We start from the raw sequence: 23,813 nt of genomic DNA, 5'->3' as shown, positions 1-23,813 counted from the left end.
TAAATTGTTATTATACAGATTGAAGACCCCTCACTTTTAATGGGGAGACTGAAGGTATTTTGCTAGAGATTTGTCATGCTGAAGACTGAGGGAAAGCAACCACAGAATATTACGTTTTGTTTCTTGATCTCTCATTTAGGACCTAAACACTTTTATTATGTTTGGCAAGGGGAGTATTTTAAGGCTTGAGAGTTATTAATGTATGAACCAAGAGTATATATTTTTTCATACACTGGGACAACATTTTTATTTTGGGGGCAAATTGAAGCTTTTCTTCCAAGACGGGGAGTTCTGTGTGGCTTATTAGGATCATCTGGGGATATTTTTCAACATATATTTTTTTTGCCTAGAGATTTTGCTAGAATATGTGCTTGTATTGGGAGATTGTTGAGAGGGTTAAGATTGTTCATGTAAGCATTTTGAAAAACTTTATAAGTGACTCTGCTACAACCCCCAGTTAAGAATAGTTAGCCTAGAAGATGATAGGTAAGTCTCGTATACAGTAGCCAGACATTAAGTCGGACTTTGGAGCATCCAGGTAGCCCAGAATGAAAAAGAAAAGAAGATTTTGAGAATGATTTTAAATGATTCTATTTTGAAGCTTGGCAGACTTGGGATAGTGGTGCTACAGTTAATTGAGGTTGAAAATAGTGGAGGAATTTGTAGCTTTGGTTGGGGAGCATAATGAACCGTGAATAAGATCATGAATAGGATATGAGGAAGTGAAGAAAATCAGAGTCTGTCCTTTCAAGAGGTTTGTTGAAGGTAAGGAAGGCAACAGTGTTATGTGTAGGAGGGAAAGAGACGAAAGAGGGTGAGTGAAAGCAAGAGCGAGGTGAGGTTTCAGAAGATGCTAGGGATTCCTTCAGGAGCACAGGAAGCAGAGTACCTTGAAGAGGGGGATCATCTGTTTCTGTGAGACAGGAGAGAAAGTGGGCAAATTTTAGTCTGTGCCTTAGTTTTTTTCATTTGTAGACGAGAGGTAATAATAGTATCTGCCTTACAGTGTGGTCATGAAAATTAAATGGTTTGTGCCTGTAAGTGTTTGCTGTTGTTATTTTTCAGCTGTAAATTTATTTAAAGTTTAATGTTACCTCTGATCGTAGAGTACATTTTACTTAAATTATATAATACATATGTAATACATAAAATACCTCCTTTTTTTGTAGCAGGCAATAAATGCCTACAAATTTTTTTCTCCATTAAAATGTTTTTATTTTCCTTCTCTATCCATTTTGTCGAAAAGAGCTTGGGTTTGCTCCCCCAAAGAGTCCTGGATTCAAATCTTAACTCTTCCATTTGTGCAGTCTTGGGTTGATCTCTTCGCTTGTTCTCTTATCCTCTGTGAAAAAGGATAAACACCTATTTTACAAAGCTATTATTAGTATTAAGTGAAATAATGTGAGAATACTCAGAATAGTGTAAACTCTTACAGCGCTTTGTGGCAAAACCTGGGTTAATATCTTGCTTTGCCACTTACTAGTTGAGTAACCTTTGGCAAGTTACATAGCTTTTCTTAGTGTCAGTTTTCACTTACAAAGTAGGGATTAGGAAATCTACTTCATTATTGCTTTGTGAAGAAATAGTATATATAGTTTAGCACAGAATCTAACACATAGTAAGTTCTTAGTAAAAAGTTGGTTTTCCTGCTAGGAGTTTAGGAAATACTGTAGGATTAGTTCAGTATTTTTTTCTTTCCAAATATTTAGACTTTCTGATTTTCTGTTATATACTTTTACTCTATCACTTCATGACTAAGCATTTCTAAATTCAAGAAAACTTTAGTAAAATAATATTTTTATGTGTCTAGAGAGGAATTTTGTACACATTTAAAATTCAAAACAAAACTGACAATTTGGTTAGGCAGCAAGTCAAAAATTGAGAAAAATAGACATACGAGGTATGTGTACCTTATAACCCCTTTTATATGATTCCATGTATCTCTCCTGGGAAACATTTATTACAATTGCAATTTTATACTTTTTTAGCTAATGATCTTATTAACTGCTATTTATTTCACCAGATTTTAATTTCATAAGGTCTGGGACTGTATATACTTTTTTACCATTAGATGCCTGGCTGGCACACAGCAGATATTTGAAATATAATTGCTCAAAGGGATGGATGAATATAAGTTAAGAAATACAGACATTCAAGTTACACAGTAACTTTTTGACTATTAATTAGAAATAAAGTATTTCTGAGCTAGTCTCCCTTTTGCTTCTTTAGCATCTTGTACTTTGCTCTCTTATGGTGACTATTTCATTGTATTGTTATTGTTTACCTGACAGTCTCCCCAACTGGACCTTTTGCTTTCTGAGGAAAGAGACTTTATGTTCTTTGTTTTTGTGTTCCTAATACCTAGCACAGCACCTTGCACATGGTAAGTAGTAGTTGATACATCTTTGTAGGAGTAATTGAATGGATATCACAGAAATAATCTCTTTACAGGAAATGCTGGGACTCTCTAAAGTACCCGTTACTCAAGCAACACGTGGTCCTCAGGTACAGCAGCCACCTCCTTCCAATAGGTAATAATTCAATATGGCAAAGAGAATTTTACAATTTGTGCAGCTCTTTTAAGGATCCCCTTACCTTGAACATAGATATGCAGTGATACTATGTTAAATATTTTTAGGGATATAAATACATTGCATTAGTATACGTTCTAAAGAGTTGAGGCAGAATCATGTCACCAAAATAGTTGGTTTCTCATCATTACGGTGTTAAGGAGTTACTTTAGTTTTGATATATTCCTGATCTTCTATTTTTAAGTTCATAAAAACTTTAGTGGTTGAAGGCAGCCAAGCAAAAATAGGGACTGAAAAGCTTTTCATTTTGCTCCTTAGCCTTAGAGGTAGTTTTTTTCCCCCCTAAACTTACTAATCAGAGGTGGTATTACTAAAATTGAGTTGATGCGTCTTCTTATAATTATTTTAGTAGCCTTAAAACTTACTAGACTGGTAAATAAAAGATGCAGTCCTGAAGTAATACTTGGTGTGAGTGTTTCCCTTATGGCAGTTGTACTTAGACTGTGGTTCTGGACCAGTAGATAGCATCACCTGGGAACTTGTTTGAAATGCAAATTCTTGGGCCCTACCCCAGACCTACTGAAACAAAACTCTGCAGTCGGCAATCTGTTAAAATAAGCCCTCCCACCAGTTCTGATGTACACAAAAGTTAGAGAACCATTGGTCTGCCATGTATTCAAATTACTTTTCTCTATTTCTTTCTTTCTTTTTTTTTTTAAAAAGATTTTATTTATTTATTTGACAGAGATAGAGACAGCCAGCGAAAGAAGGAACACAAGCAGGGGGAGCGGGAGAGGAAGAAGCAGGCTCACAGCTGAGGAGCCTGACGTGGGGCTCGATCCCGTAACGCCGGGATCACGCCCTGAGCCGAAGGCAGGCGCTTAACCGCTGTGCCACCCAGCCGCCCCTTTCTTTTTCTTTTTTAAAGATTTTATTTATGAGAGAAAGAACGAACATGTGAGCAGGGAGGAGGAGCAGAGGGAGAGGGAGAAGCAGGCTCCCAGCAGAGGAGCCCGATGTGGGGCTCAATCCCAGGACCCTGGGATCACGCCCTGAGCCAAAGGCATACGCTTAATGAGCCACCCAGGCGCCCCGACAGTTTGTTTCTTAAACTCTTACCCATGGACATTTATAATGGACTTTTTATTTAATTTTGTTTTGCAGATTCTTGCAGCCAGTACAAAAAATAGACATGAATCTCACAGATCTTCTGGGAGAACTGCAGCGAGACCCTTGGCCTGTACCACAAGGAAAGAGACCTTTGCGTTCCTCTGGAGTGGCACTTTCCATAGCTGTGGGACTACTTGAGGTAGTGATGATAGCTTTGTTTGGGAACGTAAATGTGTATGTGTGTGTATCAATGATATGTACAAGGTAATGTTGAGTGAAAAATCAGGTCATTAGGACAGGAAGTGTATAATTATATTTAAAGTTTGACGTGCAGTATATCCTTTTGTGTAGAGAGGCGCCTGGAAGGGTGTTCGTCCAAATATTAGCAGTGGTAGGATAAGGGGAATTTTGCTTTTAAGTAGAATTTGAAAATTTTACACTGCACATATCTTAAGCTTAATAATTAGAAAAGAGAGTTTTAAAAAATGCTTTTTAAAAATGTGAAATGGTATCAAATTTACAGAAAAGTTGTAAACAACTTTTTTCCTCTTGAACTATTTAAGATGCTGATACGTTCCCAACCCCTTGAATACTTGAGTTGTATTTCCTATAAATCAGGATATTTTCCTATGTAACCACAATACAGTTGTTAAAATCAGAGTATTAACACTGATATATTACTACCACCTGATTTTCAGACCTCATTCAAGTTTTGCTGGTTATTTTAATAATTTCATTTACAGAAAAGATGTAGTCAGAGACGTGTTTAGTGGTATGTCTATTTAGTCTCATTCAGTCGGGAACAGTTCATGAACTTGATGCTTTGGAAGATTCAGGCCAGTTATTTCATAGACTCTCTCAAATTAGGTTTGTTTTGATGTATCCTCACAATTAGGTTCAGGTCTTGCATTATTGGCAGGAATATCATAGAAATAATGCTGTGTTCTCATTACACTCTATCAGGTGGTCCATGATTTTCATTTGCCCTATTCAAGGTGATATAATCACTACGATCACTTACTAAGATTGTGCCTGCAGGTTTCTCCACTGTAGAATTACTGTTATTTCCCCTCTTTTGTAATTAATAAATATTAGGTGGTGAGGATCTTTGAAACCATGCAAATATCCCATTTCTCATCAAAGTTTGAAGTTATTTATTAATATCATTATGGAGTTTAAATCTCCTTCTCTATATGTATAGTTACTCTACTTTGTTCCATAGTAAGAAAAATTTATATAATCCTATTAGAAATGCTTTTATTTGCAATTTGCATAGTCAGTTACTGGACAAAAAATACAGAGCACATTTTTCATCTTACCTTGTAGCTTCAGAAAAGATATAATTGACATAACTTTTGTAATCCAATGTGTTTGGATTCCTCAACATTTCTGGTCTGCTGATAGAACTCTTATTTATTTATTTGTAAAATAATACCACTTTTTCTCATGTCTCTGGTACCTTGGGAGGAAGGATAGGTAGATTAGAGTACTTAGTCCATCATCTTGAACTAGAAACATAAGCTGTGCTTGTGTTTTAAACATAAAAAATCAAAAATAAAACAACAACAACAAAACAGAATTCACTCTTTCTCTACTCCTCCCAGTCTAGGATTAGGTAAGCAGGAGAAGCATCTTTGTTTATAGGGATCAGGTTTATAGATTATTTTAGAGTTGGGAAGGCCCTATTACTTAGGATAGGATTTCAAAAGAAGGGTGTTCAAACAAATACCTTGTTTTTATTTTTTATTTTTTATTTATTTTTTTATTTTTTTTTTAAGATTTTATTTATTTATTTGACAGAGATAGAGACAGCCAGCGAGAGAGGGAACACAAGCAGGGGAGTGGGAGAGGAAGAAGCAGGCTCACAGTGGAGGAGCCCGACGTGGGGCTCGATCCCATAACGCCGGGATCACGCCCTGAGCCGAAGGCAGACGCTTAACCGCTGTGCCACCCAGGCGCCCAAATACCTTGTTTTTAAATTTCATTTTAAATATTTGGTTATTTCTTGGAAAATATATGCTTTCCTGTTTTCTAGAAGGAATATATCAAAATTTACTTTTAGAAATGTATATCCTTGAATTTTCCTTTAAACTCTTTTGACAAGTTACTTTTTTCCGATAGTGTACTTTTCCCAACACTGGTGCTCGTATCATGATGTTCATTGGTGGTCCAGCCACTCAGGGGCCTGGAATGGTGGTTGGAGATGAATTGAAGACACCTATAAGATCATGGCATGACATTGAAAAAGACAATGCCAAATATGTTAAAAAGGGAACTAAGGTAATTCTGGTTTTTAAGCCTTTTTGCTTTAGTAGAAAAATTTATTTGATAGAAGAGGAAGAATACAAATACTTGATGGTAAGAAATCTGATATTGTGAAGTCTGATACTGTAAGTACTATTCAGAATTGGAGAAATAGTCTTTTTTTTTCTTGATGATTTTTCTGGTTTTAAATATTTAAAGACTTAATAGAACCAATAGGTATCTCTTTAAAGATTATTCTAGAGAGAAGCTCTTTGTGCTTTTTAAAATATTCATTTTAAAGAATATCTTTCCTGCTTTGGAAAAATTTCTTGCATTTTCCAATTTTTCATTTCCAAGAGACTGTCTTGTAGCTAGGTATATTGTTCATAGCATGAATAGTCCATTTTCTTGTGAGTTGTTTTCTGTTCATGTTACCTAAATTTTATTTGGGTTTGTGGCAGTATGTTTTTACTTTTGACTATTGACTCCCTTGAATTGGTTCTGCTGTTAATGTCCTTTTTTAAAAAAAAAAAGACTCTCTGGAGTCCACAGTTTTAGCTTAGTTGTGCTGTATTATCTCTTTTCTTTTTGGTAGTCATTATAAATAATAATTTTAAAAGTGTGATTAATAACATAATTTTTGTCACTATTACTGGATGCTTTTTTCCTGCTACCTAATTTCCCTTTTGAGCTTGGAATTTTCATAGTTAGAGCTTCAAAAAGTGTTTTTTTATTTGTTTATCTAATACCTTTTGTTACTGTGTTTATATTTGATGTTTTTTTTACCTGGATGTGGATTTACTCAGGAAAAACTAGCAAGAGTTTGGTATGCCCTTTTCTCCAAGGTTAGCTTCATTTAGGAGTATATTTAGAAAGAATCCTTCAAAATGTAAAAGTATCAGGCTTCTAGAAGTTATTGTATCACTTTATGAGAAATTTTTTATTATAGAAAATTAAATTAGAACATACCACATTTAAGTTATTATGGATTATTCTTTTAGTATTTTTTAGGTTATTTTGATCTCTTTATGGGAAAAATGATTTATAGGATGGTTGAGTTTGTACATTACTTTGATTTGATTTGATTTGATTTAAAAAAATCTTTTGTAGCATTTTGAAGCATTGGCTAATCGAGCTGCTACTACTGGTCATGTTATTGATATCTATGCGTGTGCATTAGATCAGACAGGTCTCTTGGAGATGAAATGCTGTCCCAACCTCACTGGGTATGTATTTATAGTTCTTACAGTTTTTGCAATTATAGACTGATAATTACTGTTTACAAATATAAACCAATAATGACAGTTTAGGAAAAACAGTCATCATCCTGCCACTCCAGGACAACTGTTAACAGTTTTTGATACTCCTTTCAGTAAAGCTCACTTTAAATTTTTTCTAAAATTCAGTTATAAAGGCACAAGTTCTGTTTGAAAAGCTTGTCTTGATATCGTGCAGTCATTTTTTATTATTGTAGTAGCTTTTTGAGATACAATTCACACACCATAAAATTTCCCATTTAAAGCTTACAATTTAATGTTTTGTTTTTGGTATATTCATTCACAGGTTGAGCAACCATCACCAAATTTTGTTTTGTTTTTTTTTTAAGCATCTTATTTATTTTTTTATCTCTGAGAGGGAGGCAGAGAGAGAGAGAGAGAGCCACAAGCAGGGGGAGCAGCAGGCAGAGGGAGAAGCAGGCTCCCTGCTGAGCAAGGAACCCCACTCGGGACTTAATCCCAGCCACGACCCTGGGATCACGACCCGAGCCAAAGTCAGACACCCGACCGACTAAGCCGCCCAGGTGGCCCTCCAAACTTCTTTAGAACCTTTACATTACCCCCGAAAGTAACTCTGTACCCATTAGCAGTCATTCCTCTTTCCTGCTTCCTTCTTCTCCCTTTCTCCCTCTCTCATCCTAGACCACTAATCTGCTCTTTCTCTATAGATTTGCCTGTTCTTGATCTTAGGGGGAAACCATTTCATCTTTTGCCAGTAAGTGCGATGTTAGCTGTGGGTTTTTGTAGATGTCTCTATCAGGTTGGATAGTTTTCTGTCCTTAGTTGAGATTTTTTTCATGAAAGGGATTTATAGCTAGAGTGGGGTGAGTGAGAAGGACAGATTGTGAGGGTCTTTTGACTATTGTAAGGGCTTCAGATTTTACTTTGAGTGAGATGGGAAGTCATTGGAGAGTTTTCAGTAGAGGCGTGATATGATCTGATGTAATCTTTTAAAGGGACCATCTGACTTCAGTTTTGTCTACCGCAGAGTCTGTATAGGGATACAGGAATACCAAGTGGTGGCTAAGAAGAGGTTGGATTTTGGGTACAGGTAGAAGGTAGAAGATTTGCTGATAGATTGGATTTGGGGTTTGGGAGAACCAAAGAGAGTGTACTGAAAGGATTGCCCTTTATTGAAATGGGTAAGACTGGAAAGAAGAGTATTTGGGGAGAAGATTGGGAGTTCAGTTCTGAAAATGTTTGGTTTAAGATGCCATTTGACATCCATGAGGAAGTGTTGAGTAGGCAGTCGGATATTACAATGTAGAGTGCAGGAGATAGGTCTGGGCTAGAGATAAAAATGTGGGAGCTGGGGCGCCTGGGTGGCGCAGTTGTTAAGTGTCTGCCTTCGGCTCAGAGTGTGATTCCGGTACTCTGGGATCGAGCCGCACGTCGGGCTCCTCCGCTAGGAGCCTGCTTCTTCCTCTCCCACTCCCCCTGCTTGTGTTCCCTCTCTCGCTGGCTGTCTCTCTCTGTCAAATAAATAAATAAAATCTTTAAAAAAAAAATGTGGGAGCTGTCAGAATTTTTTTTTAAATAGTAATAATAATGGAGAAGATTGCAAGTTTTTGCAATTTGACACTGCAAAGATCATTGGTGACCTTCCTAAGAGGAGTGAAAGTTGACTTAGAGTGAACTAGAAAAATAAGAGGGGATTGTAAACAGCTGGTATAGATTACAACTTTCCAAACCTTCACATATGCAGATCAGCTGGGTATCTTGTTAAAGTACAGGTTCTGGGTTTACTGTGCGTGGGGTGGGACTTGGAATTCTGCTTTTCATATAAGATCCTTGGACCAAGGGCCACACTGAGTAGTAAGGGCATAGACAGCTCTCTCAGAGAGGTTTGCTGTAAAAGGGAACAGATAAGTGAGGTGGTATAAGTTGTCCTTAGTGCGCATTACCAGGTGTAGCGATCACATAGGTCATCATAGATGACAGGTTTGTGAAAGTAGAAAGTCTGAAAGAATTTACATACTACTGTTAGAATTAATATGTTAAGTTGTCTAGACTTCTAGATCAAGGTCCGCATACAAAATTCAACTATATTTTTGTATACTGGTGACATAGAGAAAACAACATTTACAAAGATATAACATAGGGGTGCCTACATGGCTCAGTCAGTTAAGTGTCTGCCTTTGGCTCGTGATTCCCCTCATGTCGGGCTCCCTGCTCAGTGGGGAGTCTGCTTCTTCCTCTCCATCTGCCTCTCCCCCAACTTGTACTCTCTCTCTCAAATAAATAAATAACATAATAAATAAATAAGAGTTTCACAGTATCAGAAGTAAAATTCCCATCAATTAATTATGCCATATCAGTATTAATCTTTTGCATATTTTAATTTTTGATTGTATTTTGTTTAAAAGCTACTTAAAATATTTTAAAAATATGAGCAAATATATGTAAATATTTGTATGCATGTGAGTGTATGGGTGTATGTATCCCCTTTTTGTAAGAGCAGCAGAAAATTCTACACATCTTTACCCACTTTGCATTTTTCACTTATACCCTAGAAAGTGGTCTATATCAGTATTTTCCCTCATTGTGTGGATGCACCATATTTTATTCAACTAGTCTCGAGTAGATGATCATCTGGATTGTTTCCAATCTTTTATTTCTAGAAATAGTGAATACCCTGCATATATCCTGCTGGTTTTTGTTTTTGTTTTCCAGAATATCTTTGGGATACATTCCCAATAGTGGGTTGGCTAGATTAGAGAGAACACACATAGGTAATTTTGTTAGATATTGTCAAGTTCCCCTGCATTCAGGTTGCATCGTTTTGTACTCCCATCTGTGTTTCCACAGCCTCATCAACAGAATATGTTGTCAGACTGTGATTTTTGCTGATCTGTTAGAACAAAATGGTATCTCAGAATTGTTTTTATTTGACAGTTAATGTTTTTTAAAACGTAAAAAAAAAATTAAAATAGGCATATGCTTACTGAAAAAAATCAAGCACATAAGTGCTTGAAGTGAAAATGGTCTTTCAGTCTCCTGTTCTCATTCACTGGATGTGACCTGTTAAGTTTGATGTGATATACACGGAGACAGTTCATGCAAATATATACATACACAGGTATATATTTGTTTTTAAGATTGAGAATGTGTGCCGTAAACTGTCATCATCTTCACCAGGATGGAGAACCAGGTCACTGGGATGGGAGAGATGTATTTGCTACTGTGTACCATTTTGTGCCTTTTGAATTTTGTAATGTGTGGCTGTATTATCTATTTATAAAAGAATTTTAGTAAATTACTGAGGACAAATGCAAGTATTAGGGGCACTCAGATACCCTCAGGATTGAGATTATTTGTGGGGTAAAGATAGTCTCATATATTTGAGTTTTAAAAATTAATGGAGATATAGCACATTTTGGAAAATATCTTTAAAATTTGTTGATAGTATTGAGAGGTAATTTACTTTTCTGGTTTTAGTACATGGACCCAATACTTGTGTCACATACATTTTTTTTTGTTCTTTCCATGCAGAGGATACATGGTAATGGGTGACTCTTTCAACACTTCCTTATTCAAACAGACTTTTCAAAGAGTCTTTACCAAAGATATGCATGGACAGTTTAAAATGGGCTTTGGTGGTACATTAGAAATAAAGGTAAGAGCCAAAACTTGACATGTATGGTATGTTATCAAGAGAAATTTGTAGGCTTGACTGTTAATTTAAAATATCATTAATCAAATTCAATATATGCTTTTAAAGTAGTGATTGTTTTATATTGAAAACCAGAATTAGAGATTTTACCAGAAAAATGTGTCATGATTAAATGTACATGAAATTTTACTTGAGCATTTCCAAATAATTGTTAGAAAAGAAGATACAAAAAGGTAAAATTTCATTTAACTCTTCTTCAATGTGCTTTATCTTTTTAGTGTTGTATTTGCTATTGTTAATGCTAGATTTTATTAATTGTAAGAATTAGTCTCTAACTTAAGAGAAACCTGTTCTTATTCCATTTGGATAATCAGTAACAGTTTTATGGTTGGTGGGTTGTTGATATTACTCACTTCTATCATTCACTTCAAATTTGGATTTAAAAAATCCAAAGGCTTGGGGTCACCAGGGTGGCACAGTTGGTTGGGCATCCGACTCTTGGTTTTGGCTCAGGTTGTGGGATCAAGCCCTGTGTCGGGCTCAAGGCTCAGAGGGGAGTCTGTCTGAGATTCTCTCTCACCATCTCCCTCTGTCCTTCCCCTCTCTGCTCTCTCTCTAAAATAAATAAATAAATCTTTAAACAAAACAAAAAAACCAAAGGCTTAGTGTTAGTTACAAGTGTATTACAAACATATCGATTTTGAATTTCCATTAAATATTTCTTGCTAATCTTTTTATTTTATTGAATGCTTGCTCTGTGTCCAGCATTAAGCAGGGAAATTATAGAGATCTCAAGTGACATATAAGGCGCAGGTTTTCTTAAGAAGAAACTTAGCCTTGGGGACCTGGTTGGCTCAGTCGGTAGAGCATGCTGCTCTTGATCTCAGGGTCATGAGTTCAAGCTCCACCTTGGGCGTGAAGCCTACTTAAAAAAAGAAAAAGAAACTTAGTTTTGATAGAAAGATAAGATTAACACTTGTGATAGAGTGAAATAACATAAAAGTCCTATAAAGATTTAGGGAAAAAACATGAATGTATGCAGTATATAACTTATTCTTCGTGATAAATGGTTTTATAGTGACTTAATGGTGGTTTTGAAAGATGGCAGAATTTCAATTGGTTGAGAACACATTTTAGTTAGGATCCCATGTGAGGAGAGGTAAAGAAGTGAGAATCAGCATGGTATATTTGGGGAAACTTCCCAGTGAGAGTGAATGGTTTTTATTGCAGTGTAAGGGAAGTAGTTTTAATTATGTGGTTGGTTGTAGTTTGGAGATGCATGTCTAGGCAGAAGAAGCCATTGTAAATTAAAGAAGAACAGTGTTTCAGGTAAAATTTGTCTGACCATGGTATTCAGTTTGTCAGGATAACGAGTCTCAAGAAAAGTGAATTAGGCTTTCTATTTTTTTTTTAAAGATTTTATTTATTTATTTGGTGGAAAGAGTGAGCACAAGCAGGGGGAGTGGCAGAGGGAGAGGGAGAAGCAGGCTTCCTGCTGAGCAGAGAGCCCAATGTGGGTCTCCATCGCAGGGCTCTGGGATCATGACCTGAGCCAAAGGCAGATGCTCAACAGACTGAACCACCCAGGCGCCCTCTAAGTCTTTTGATAGAAAGTAATAATAGCTTAAATTTTGGTGTCAGTAGAGTTTGGAAAGAAACCAATCTTGGTAACAGATTTTCTAAGGAAAAACAGAAGATAGTGTTTAAGGTTTTGGATTAGGGGGTATGGGGGTATGAATTTTTGGTATGTTTTTTTTTTTTTAATTTTTTATTTTTTTTAGATTTTTTTAAAATTTATTTATTTGAGAGAGAGAGACAGCCAGCGAGAGAGGGAACACAAGCAGGGGGAGTGGGAGAGGAAGAAGCAGGCTCCCAGCGGAAGAGCCTGATGTGGGGCTCGATCCCGTAACGCCGGGATCACGCCCTGAGCCAAAGGCAGACTCTTAACGACTGAGCCACCCAGGCGCCCCTCGGTATGGTATTATTTTGAATCGAGGGTGAGGTTTCCAAATGGAGACCTCCTATGGGGAGCTAAAATTAGAGTATTAAAGTTAGGTCAAGACTAGATTTTAAATTTGGGAGATATCAATCTGGAAGTGCCCAATCATTATTTATAACAGTATGTTTTCATTGACTTTTGAGTTTTAAATATGGAAAAAAATGAATATTCTTATATACTTATAGTTGAGTGTATGAGCTTATCTTTGAGTACACTGAAGTTTTCACTATATTCTTATTTTGCAGACATCAAGGGAAATAAAGATTTCAGGAGCTATTGGACCCTGTGTGTCTCTCAATTCTAAAGGACCTTGCGTGTCTGAAAATGTAAGTCACCTTTACTCTATAAAGAAAATATATAGTTAATTCAAAGGGCAGACCAACAAGAGACCCAGAGTGGCAGCCTATAGCATTCCTTTCAAAATTATTATATGGGCTAAGGTTTCAGTAGCATGTGGTTCAGTTTCCATTGGTATAATCTATTTGTGGTCACTCCTTTTGCATATACCTTTTAACATCTATCCCTAAATTTAAACCTTCTGTACTGTCACCAGTCTTCTATTTTTTAGGCCTAAGTTATTCCTTGCCCCAATGTGTCTAAAAAACCCCAGCAATTGTGATTTAGAAATTTGGAGACTTCTGAAAGTCAAATCTGAAATTTTTTTTGTTAGTAGGATTTCCAACAAAGTAACCAAAATAGCCAGCTTTTAGTTTCAATTTCTTTCTCTTTTGTTATCTCATCTAATGGTCGTATAATACACTTTATTTTTTTTTAATTTATTTTATTTTTTTTTAAGATTTTATTAATTTATTTGACAGAGAGAGAGACAGCCAGGGAGAGAGGGAACACAAGCAGGGGGAGAGGGAGAGGAAGAAGCAGGCTCCCAGTGGAGGAGCCTGATGTGGGGCTTGATCCTAGGACTCCAGGATCATGCCCTGAGTCGAAGGCAGGTGCTTAACAACTGAGCCACCCAGGTGCCCCTGAGTAATCATCTCTAAAAATACAGTTTAAAAATTAATTTTAAGCAGTTTGCATGGTAAAAATCCATATCTAAGAACTGTTTTTGGGAATCAGACTGCTTTCATTATAGAATTCTGATGTAGAAAACCTATATTCATATGTGCACATATTATGTGTTCAATCAGTATCTCTTTACACAGATCAAATAGTTGGATAGAAGTGTAGTGTTAGTTGTAATTACTTCATTAAATGGTGTATACTTTTTATCATTAAATGATGTATACTTTTTAGGGGCACCTGGGTGGCTCAGTTGGTTAAGCATCTGCCTTTGGCTGGGGTCATGATTCCAGGGTCCTGGGGTGGAGTCCTGCATCAGGCTCCTTGCTCAGCGGGGGAGCCTGCTTCTCCCTCTGCCTGCTGCGCCCCCTGCTTGTGCGCTCGCTCTCTCTCTCTCTCTCTGTCAAATAAATAAAAATCTTTAAAAATTAAAAAAAAATGATGTATACTTTTAAAGTCTACAATATGAAGAACTTGCATCAATACTTAGTAAGAATTTGAATTATTTTATAATTTTATTGTGTAGGAGTTCCTTAATTTTATTTAATGTACTTTTATGACTTTTAAAAATCTTAAGCTTTTAGCATTCATTAAATTAGAAATGTAAAACAGTTTTTCTTACTGCAGTTTTTTCCTCCCCCTTTTTACCTTAATATATATTATAGTAATAGATTGGGGGTGCCTGGCTGGCTCAGTCTGTGGAGCATGCTACTGTTGATCTTGGGGTTGTGAGTTTGAGCCCCACATTGGATACTGAGATTACTTAAAAGCAAAACCTTTTAAAAAATTGTGTTGTCTAGCTTTCACACACGCTGTGTTTTATTTTTACAGGAAATAGGAACAGGTGGCACCTGTCAATGGAAGATATGTGGACTTAGCCCTACTACAACCTTAGCTATATATTTTGAGGTTGTCAATCAGGTATGACTTTTTGTATTAGAAGTATTCAATTTACGTCATAAATATATCATATTTTTTTCCAGTAGTAATTATGACTTGAAACTTAATCTGTTTTGGAATTTTTGTTTGTCATTTTCTGTTTCTCAAGGTTAAACTCCTTGGTGAGAGGATAAACTATAATAGAAAGAGATGTTAGGGAAACCTGCAAATGCCCAACATTGGGCAACCCAGCTTTTCGTCTCAGTTTTCTTTCTTCTGTCTTAATATAAAATTGAAGCTAAATAAAATCTCAAATTCTGTTCAAGCTATGCATTTTTGTAATTAGGCTTTGAGCTCCTCCTAGTTGCCGTAAGGTATATAACAATATATGAAACCCCCACAAGAAGGTTTAATATATCAAAATTCATAGAAAAGGATTAGAAGGTAAAGATTCCAATATTTGAAAAGTGTTTTTTTCTGGTATAGGAGGAAGTTATATTAAAGAATGATATAATGTACAAGTTACTGCCTTATATACCAATAGTTAATTAGGCATAAAATGAATCACAAAATATTAATGGTCAGCCTTCCTAAGACAGGTACAGGAATTTTTTTGTTTATCCATTAAAATTTGTGGAAAAAGAAGTGGCTCTTACTGACCAAATAAATAAATAAAGCAAGAATGCTTATTGTCAAAGGTCAGGAAGAAAGTTTCTCGTATTCACCACTTGCCATTTCTTTCTGAGGATCATTGTTATAAATTACTTTTGGGCTCTTCTCATTAATTTTTCATTGGTCATCTGTTCATCATGTGATTATCTTCCTAAAAGGTCTGTTTTCATCTTATATACTGAGGGGATAAGGACTTGGTTCAGTTTCTCTTTATCCAGCTACTATTTGGCAAAATTGCCTTACTATGCCTTTGTGTTAATTTCTTTACACTTCTCTCTTCATTTTGTTCTTTCACATCCCTCTGATTATATATTACTTCAAATTGATATCCTAGCTGGACTCACTTCTCTTTATGCTTCATCATTTTTCCCCTTCCCAGATCCATTTGTCTTTTATATGGCAAATCACACTGTTTGGTATGCACTGAAATCAAGCATCCTTCTAATCGATTATAGAATGAATTTCATTAGTGCTAGGAAAACTGTATGATAACACTGTAATACATTTTGCTTAGTTTTTACTCTTATTTTTACATAGCATAATGCTCCAATTCCTCAAGGAGGGCGTGGTGCAATCCAGTTTGTGACTCAGTATCAGCATTCAAGTGGGCAGAGACGCATCCGAGTGACCACCATAGCTAGGAAGTAAGTTTATTTGTTATAGGGTTAATTTACATATCAAAAGTATTCTGGGTCATGTTTCCAAACTGGGTTTCTGTTTTGTGCAACATCTCTAACTAGAAAGTGAACATTTATGACTAACAGCGTTTTATTTCTTTCTAATACACCTTATTGGCTAGAATATGCATTGTTAGGAACTGTAAAGTAATTTAAAAAATGACTCCCAAGACACATTCTTCAAAATATTCTTTTACTTACCATATTCCTCTGAGAGGTGGAGAAAAACTAATAAACATTATCCTATAATAGGCAATAATAATATGTACATACATACATCATAATATAGCATAATAATAGCATTACTTTTCAATGGATGATAAAGTTCTTAGCTATTTTTATCATTATGTATTTTTTCCGAGTTTTTATTAGTCATTTAATTCATTTACCAAACCTTTATTCATTGTCTCCTTTGGGGATTAGGTACTTTTGGAGCAGGCTACGGAATGCAAAGGACTTGAACATGCTTGGTCTGCTATATGATGTGGAACAGGCCAGTCCTCAAACTTTCTGTAGTGAAGGGAAACTAGTGCTTTTATTAAATACAATAAAAATGAATTACTAGAAAATGAAACTTAAAAAATTCAAAATACGAGTCCCTGTTTTTATCATTAGATTTATTAGACAAAACATTATTTTTTAAAATCGCTTAAAAATTTCTAAACATTTATTTTCAGTTTCTGTTCTCACCTTCCGGCAGACTGGCCCTGGGTTTGTATACCACACTTTGTATAGCACTGGTTGAAATCACAAAAGGTGAAAGTCTCTTAACGGTTAATATTATAAAGTAGTACTTTATGTAACAAAGTCATGTCCTACATTTCTTGAGGTAGTTACGGTTCCCAAAAGGGAGTGATAAGGCATTCCAGATGCCTTTTCTTGTTCTTGTCTAAATGATTTATTCTCTGAATAAGGCAAAAGAGAGTTGATTAGTATAAACTTACCTAATTTAAGCATGGGCTAGAAAACGGACACAGAAGGCGTCAAAGCTCTCATTTCATTGAACTGTATTTAAACTCTGGCTTCATTCCTGAAAAGCATGAGATTGTTTTGGTGAGTGATGGACATTAGCCTTATGCTTGAATTGAATATTAGTTGGTTAGATGGTGTATTGCTTAGCAAAGGATTGTACATAAATTTATTGTCCGACTCTGTTACCTTGCTTTGACTTAAAATCCTGGACCAATGTCAAGGGAGTACATTATTCATTTGAACTAAAAATGCCAAATGACTGAGCATTCACTTGGATTTGTTCATATTTCAGATCAGGAACTTGAAAGTTTTGGTTCTTGGCAAACGTGTCCAGTTATTTATGCCCCCTCAACACACACACACAGGAGCATGCATGTGCGTGCACATGCATGTGCAACTTAAATTGGACATGGAACACATTTAAGGAAACAACTGGACATACAAAGTTGAGGGATATTTTATAAAGCTACTGACTTAGACTTGTCAAAAATGTCTTGGAAGGCAAGGAAGATTAGTAATCAGTCCAGATTATAGGAGGCCGAAGAAGTGTTAAGACTAAAGCCAATATGTGATTCTGGGTAAAATCCTGTGCCAGGAAAAATTTTGCTATAGAGGACACCATGGAGACAATCAGAGAAATTTGAATATGATTCAAATACAGGACAATGTTATATCAATGTTTAATTTCATGAATTTGACAGATAAGGCTATATAAGAATATAGGGTAATTTTCTTGTTTTTAAGAGATATTCGCTGAAGTTTTCAAAGGAGAGGGTCATAATATCTAACTTACGCAAGAAGTTTAGCAAAGGAAAAAGTATGTTTGTTTATAAAAGAAGACAGAATGATAAAGCAAATGTGTTAAGATGCTAACAATTGATAAAATCTAGATGATGGATATATAGGAATTTATTCTAGTCATAGATTTTTTTAAAATTTATTTGTTTATTTGAGAGAAAGAGAGATGGCATGAGCAGGAGAGACAGAGGGAGAGAGAATGTCAAGCAGAGTCTGCACTGAGCTTGGAGCTGGACGCAGGGCTCCATCTCACAGTCCTGAGATCACGATCTGAGCCGAATCCTAGAGTCAAGGTGGTTAACCGACTGCCCAGACACCCCTCTAGTCATAGCTTTTATATTTAAAATGCATTTTTTGAAAAGATTTATTTATTTATTTGAGAGAGCATGTACAGAAGCGGGGGGAGGAGCAGGGGGAAAGCGAGAGAATCCTCAAGCAGACTCCCCACTTAGCTCAGAGCCCAACTCAGGGCTTGATGCCAGGACCCTGAGATGATGACTTCAGCCGAAATCAAGAGTTGGCCGCTTAACTGACTGAGCCACCCAGGTGCCCCTGTTTCAAATATTCTTAAAGTGAAAAGTTTTAAAAAGTTAGGTAATAATCCAGTTAAGAAATGGGCAGAAGACATGAGTAGATGGTTTTCCAAAGAAGACACACAGATGGCTAACAGACACACGAAAAGATGCTGAACATCGTTCATCAGGGAAATGCAAATCAAAACTACAGTGAGATATCACCTTACACCTGTCAGAATGGCCAAAATTAACAACACAGATACTGACGAGGATGTTGAGAAAGGGGAACCCTCTTAAACTGTTGGTGGGAATGCAAACGGGTGCAGCTACTCTGGAAAATAGTATGGAGGTTCCTCAAAAAGTTAAGAACAGGACTACCCTATAACCTAGCAATTGTGTTACTAGGTATTTACCCAAAGGATACAAAAATATTGATTCAAAGGGACACATGCATCCCAATGTTTATAGATATATATACATATAATGGAATATCACTCAGCCATCAAAAAGAATGAAATCTTGCCATTTGCAATGATGTGGGTAGAGCTGGAATGTATTATGGTAAATGAAATAAGTCAGAGAAAGACAAATACCATATGATTTCACTCATATGGAATTTAAGAAATGAAACAGATGAGCATAGGGGAAAAAAGGGGGAGAGGCAAACCATAAAATGGACTTTTTTTTTTTTTTTAAGTAGGTTCCATGTCAGGTTCCATGTTTGAACTCATGGCCTTGAGATCAAGACCTGAGCTGAAGTCAAGAGTCTGTTGTTTAACTGAGCTCCCCACGCACCCCTAAAACACATTCTTAACTATGGAGTACAAACAGGGTTGTTGGAGGAAAGGAGGGCAGGGAATGGGCTAAATGGGTGATGGGCATTAAGGTGGGCACTTGTTTTGTTTAGCACTGGGTGTTACATGTAAGTGATGAATCACTAAATTCTACTCTTAAAACTAATATTACACTGTATGTTAAGTAACTGGAATTTAAAAACTTGAAAGAAAACAACAAAAGTAATTTTTTAAGAGAGCGGGAGCTTTCTTGTGAGGAATTTCATGGGTTTATGTATTTTCAATTTGCACAGAATTTATGAGGTTTTTGTAGAGATATATATTATGTGTGTTTTGGTGCCATTTGTGTCATTATGTCTCACCAAAGCACCCGTCTTTTCAGATTAACTTATCCTGACCATTTTGAATAATCAGTGCTTACTTTTTTTAAAAATTAGGAATATGATTTTAGGGGCCTACACAAGTGTATTTAAGTAAATAAGCCATGTGAAAATAAAGGAGTCCGGTTCCTGAGATACGGTCAAAAGTTATCCTGTTTTTTATATAGGAAATAACTTTGAGGGGTCCCTTGGTGGCTCAGCCAGTCAAGCATCTCCCTTCAGCTCAGGTCATGATCCTGGGGTTCTGGGATCGAGCCCCTTGTTTGGCTCCCTGCTCAGTGGGGAGCCTGTTTCTCCCTCTCCCTCTTCCTGCCACTCCCCCTGCTTGTGCTCTCTCTCAGTCTGCCAAATAAATAAATACAATCTTTAAAAAAACCCATATATTTCTTAAAAAAAACCAAAAAACTTTGATTTGGAAAGTTTGGTTTGAAACTAGTTGTAAGAGTTACAGTGAGGAGGGGATATCAGAAATGCAGAAGACAGATTTTACCATGTGAGTAAACTCTTTAAACTTGATTTTAAGGGCATAATTTTTAAGGTAGGGCTAAGTAAGTTTTAATTAGTAAATATGCATATGCTTACTTGTCAATGTAGTTAAAATGTCACCTATATGTTTCAGTTTGAAGCAAGTGAATATCATGGTCATCTAAGTTGGGAAAATACTGATTTAGAGAATTTTGTTTTTAGTTCTTTGAGTTTTTTAAAATTAAAATTTAAATAATTAAACTATTAGTATAACGACTAAGTGTTCAAGTTACATTAAAAAATAATTTCAAAATTACTAGTTCTTATTTAACTCATTCTCATTCTTTTCTGCCTCTTGTCTATTTCACTAGACTTAATGGTTCCTAGTCATCTGGGAAATATTAAAAATTTGTCTACTTGAAAAGTATTAAAAACAGAGGAAGAAGGAAGAATTTTGAAAATGTTTCTGCTTAAATTTTCTGGTGATCACTTCTTATATCTTTGAGTCATGCAAAAGTGGTCTAGCTTTTCAAAAGTCCTTAAGTATTGCCAGACTTGCTTAAAGTGAGGTACTTTAGAATTAGGATCCGCTGAAGTATTACAAAATTCTGTGAAACATTAAACTAACAGACAAATAAAAACTGTTGGCTGTGTCTACCCAGGATCAGTTTGACTGGATTGGATTTCTAGAACGTGTGAATTTAATAAATTACTGCTTTTTTATACATAATAGCAAATTAGTCCCTTAAACTAAAATTTTCATTTACTAACTTTTGATTAGTTTTAGTATATTAGCATAGAGAAAGAAGCAAACATAGAGACTTTAATTATATCATTTATATCATTAATAATTGAATTAAAGACCAAATGAGAAAACATTTTTTGATAATTTTGTTCATTTTCCAGGTTGGTAAGTGAGAATTATTTAGGTGGGGGAAAACTTTTATTTTTGTTGTCTTTCCATATTTCTGCTTTTAGAAATTTGAAGAAATAAAATTTGAAAGTCTGATACAGAGACTTGTGTATCTGTGTGCACATGCACACATATACATATACTTGTGCTGTTTTTTACTTGTAGAGATCTTAATGTTTTAAGGAATGTGTGTGGAGATCTGTCTTTACAATTACTTTAGAGGACTTTATTAGGTTTGGATATATTCTTCTGAAAAATAATGCTATACTGAAACCACTATTAGTGATTTTGAAAATGCTAATTTTCTAGGTAATGTTGGAATTTTCAAATATTGAAGTAATTTTCTGCATCATTTTAATTTAAACCTGTGTGATAGCCAACTATGATGTTGTGACTTTAATAATTTAGCAGCATCTCTGTGCTTTCTTCTTGCCTTTAGCTGGGCAGATGCTCAAACTCAAATCCAGAACATTGCTGCGTCTTTTGACCAGGAGGCAGCTGCCATTCTTATGGCCCGGCTGGCAATCTATAGAGCAGAAACAGAGGAAGGACCAGATGTGCTTAGATGGCTAGACAGACAGCTTATTCGACTGGTAAGAAGTAAACATTGCACTTTTCTCAATCTGTGTGCTTTTGTTTGTTGTATTTGTTGCTTTTGTTTAGTATCTCTTTCAACATACTTAACAGTTCAACTGAAAGCTGTATGAGAGATTCCTGTTCAAGTTGCTGTGAAAGGCATAGTAATGAATAGTACATTTATCTCTTCCAGTAAACTAAAATAGCTTTTTTCCTAAAAAATGAAAGATGGACACTTAAGTAACCTATTCTTTTTTTGGGGGTGGGCTGGTGTTACATTGTTGCAAATTTAATCCTAAATTATTGTAAATTTTTTTTTAGTATTTTTTATGCATATTTTTTTCATTGCTATGGTTTTAGTTTTCTGTTTTTATTTAAGAGAAGATCCAATTGTGATATAAGAGTTATACACATTAACATACAAAAATGTAGGTAGGTAAGTCTTGATTATCTGGAGCTATATACTAAAATGTGTTAGTAAAATTTTTATTATGTTCAGTGTGTTAGTAAAATTATTGATAATGCTGATTTACTTGGGATTTTAATATGGCAGGAACCCAATACTTATATTTTGACCTAGAATGTTTGTTTAAGTTCTGTTCTTTTTTTTTTAGATTTATTTATTTATTTATTTGAGAGAGGGGGAGAGAGTGAGGGAGAGAGAGAACAAGCACACAGAGGGAAAGGGAGAAGCAGACTCCCCGCTGAGCAGGGAGCCTGATGCGGGCTTGATCCCAGGACCCTGAGATCATGACCTGAGCGGAAGGCAGACGCTAAGCCTACTGAGCCATCCAGGAGTCCCTCAAAATAAAGTGTCCCAATTAAATTCTATTCTTAATGCTCCTTATTTAGTCAGCAAACTCTGGCCTATTATTTTAGTCAAACACCCTGTTGAGAACTCTCGCTGCTATCAGATTTTTTTTTTGTAACAGGAGGTTTTGCATTCTTTGTTTAGATTTTCATGTAGTTTTTAAAACATTCTTGAGTGAACTAGTCTTTGTTTAGTAAAATTAGTCATTTTTGTAGCATCATCCAGGATTTTTTTTTTTAACTTGACCTTCAGGTGTTTTTATACTAACCTCTCTATGATAAAAGCAGTGATCTTCATCAGGTTATCCTTTCACAAGAAGCGGTGTAAAACCTCTCATAAGGTCAGCCCCTGATTGAACACCATCAGTACAAATGCCAATTCAGTTCCTCCAAGGTGAACCATTGTTTCTAGATAGGAAGATAAAATATTAAATCTCTTTTGACCTTTGCTAGTTTAGCATAGCGGAAACATTTTCTTGAATCTCATTATCATTTGGCGGTTTGACACGACATTAGTGAACTCTTTTGACTCATCAGCCTGAATACAGAAGCTGCTGTTTTTCCGCTGATTGCATAAACCTCTTCAGCATCACGTGACATGTTATCAGTGCATTCACTTATTGTATTGGTTTAAAATGGAACCTTTCCAGTTTCTCAGACCGTGTCTGTTTTTTTTTCTTTTAAAGATTTTATTTATTTATTCATGAAAGACAGAGAGAGGCAGAGGCAGAGGGAGAAGCTCCCTCTCTGCAGGGAGCCTGATGTGGGACTCTATTCCAGGACCGTGGGGTCATGACCTGAGCTGAAGGCAGACGCTTAACCGACTGAGCCACCCAGGCGCCCTGCATCTTTTTTTTTTTTTTTTAAAGATTCATTTATTTTAGAGTGTGCGCACCTGTGTGAGTGGGGTGGGGGGGAAGGGAGAGAGTCTCAAGCAGACTGCCCACTGAGCATGGAGCCTGACACAGGGCTTGATCTTACGAGGCATGAGATCATGACTTCAGCCAAAACCAAGAGTCTAAAGCCTAACCAGCTGAGCCACCCAGACACCCCTCAGACTGCATTTTATCCTTGCATTTTACTTAGTATAATTTTATATATTGGTATTATATACGATATCTATTATATCTATATTATATAATATCTGTTACTAGTTCTGTGACTTTTCCTTGTCTGGGTAAGAAGTTAGTAATCTGAAATAGCTTGCTTCCTGAGCCTTTTCAATGAATGTGACTTTGTTTTAATAAACACTTTGTTGTTTTGAGAAGAAGGTCTTTAAAGTAATCACCTTTATTTACCAAATGGCTGTGGTTTGTAGTAAAGTGCTTTTGCTGTTTTGCTAGAACTGTTACTGCATTTGTAGGTTATTACATGTGACACAAAACTGAATAGTACAACTTGGGTTATCAGCCTGCATAAAACCCACTGCTGTCATTGTAAGGATGGACCTTTTCTGTGTCCCTTATTGCCTAAGTGTAGTGAAATGACTCAGAAGATTGTAATTCTTCAGAATTCTCTGTGGGCTTATGTTTGAATCTTTCTCTTCTATCTCCCACCTAAACTTAAAAATT

General features: G+C 35.9%; 1 protein-coding gene across 1 annotated transcript in view; it reads left to right on the top strand.

Moving 5' to 3' along the window:
* Window positions 1-23,813, top strand: part of SEC23A (SEC23 homolog A, COPII coat complex component) — a 56,208-nt gene that overhangs the window by 8,682 nt on the left and 23,713 nt on the right. The window contains exons 6-14 of the mRNA XM_008693908.2: window positions 2,452-2,531; window positions 3,696-3,840; window positions 5,763-5,921; window positions 6,996-7,111; window positions 10,655-10,778; window positions 13,020-13,100; window positions 14,623-14,712; window positions 15,880-15,986; window positions 21,296-21,449. Coding sequence (XP_008692130.1) covers window positions 2,452-2,531; window positions 3,696-3,840; window positions 5,763-5,921; window positions 6,996-7,111; window positions 10,655-10,778; window positions 13,020-13,100; window positions 14,623-14,712; window positions 15,880-15,986; window positions 21,296-21,449 — 1,056 coding nt within the window. The remainder of the gene's footprint in view (window positions 1-2,451; window positions 2,532-3,695; window positions 3,841-5,762; window positions 5,922-6,995; window positions 7,112-10,654; window positions 10,779-13,019; window positions 13,101-14,622; window positions 14,713-15,879; window positions 15,987-21,295; window positions 21,450-23,813) is intronic.

This window comes from Ursus maritimus, unplaced genomic scaffold (genome assembly GCF_017311325.1).
Source record: "Ursus maritimus isolate PB19 unplaced genomic scaffold, ASM1731132v1 scaffold_36, whole genome shotgun sequence".
Taxonomy (NCBI): domain Eukaryota; kingdom Metazoa; phylum Chordata; class Mammalia; order Carnivora; family Ursidae; genus Ursus; species Ursus maritimus.
This window is presented reverse-complemented; position numbering and strand designations above follow the sequence as displayed.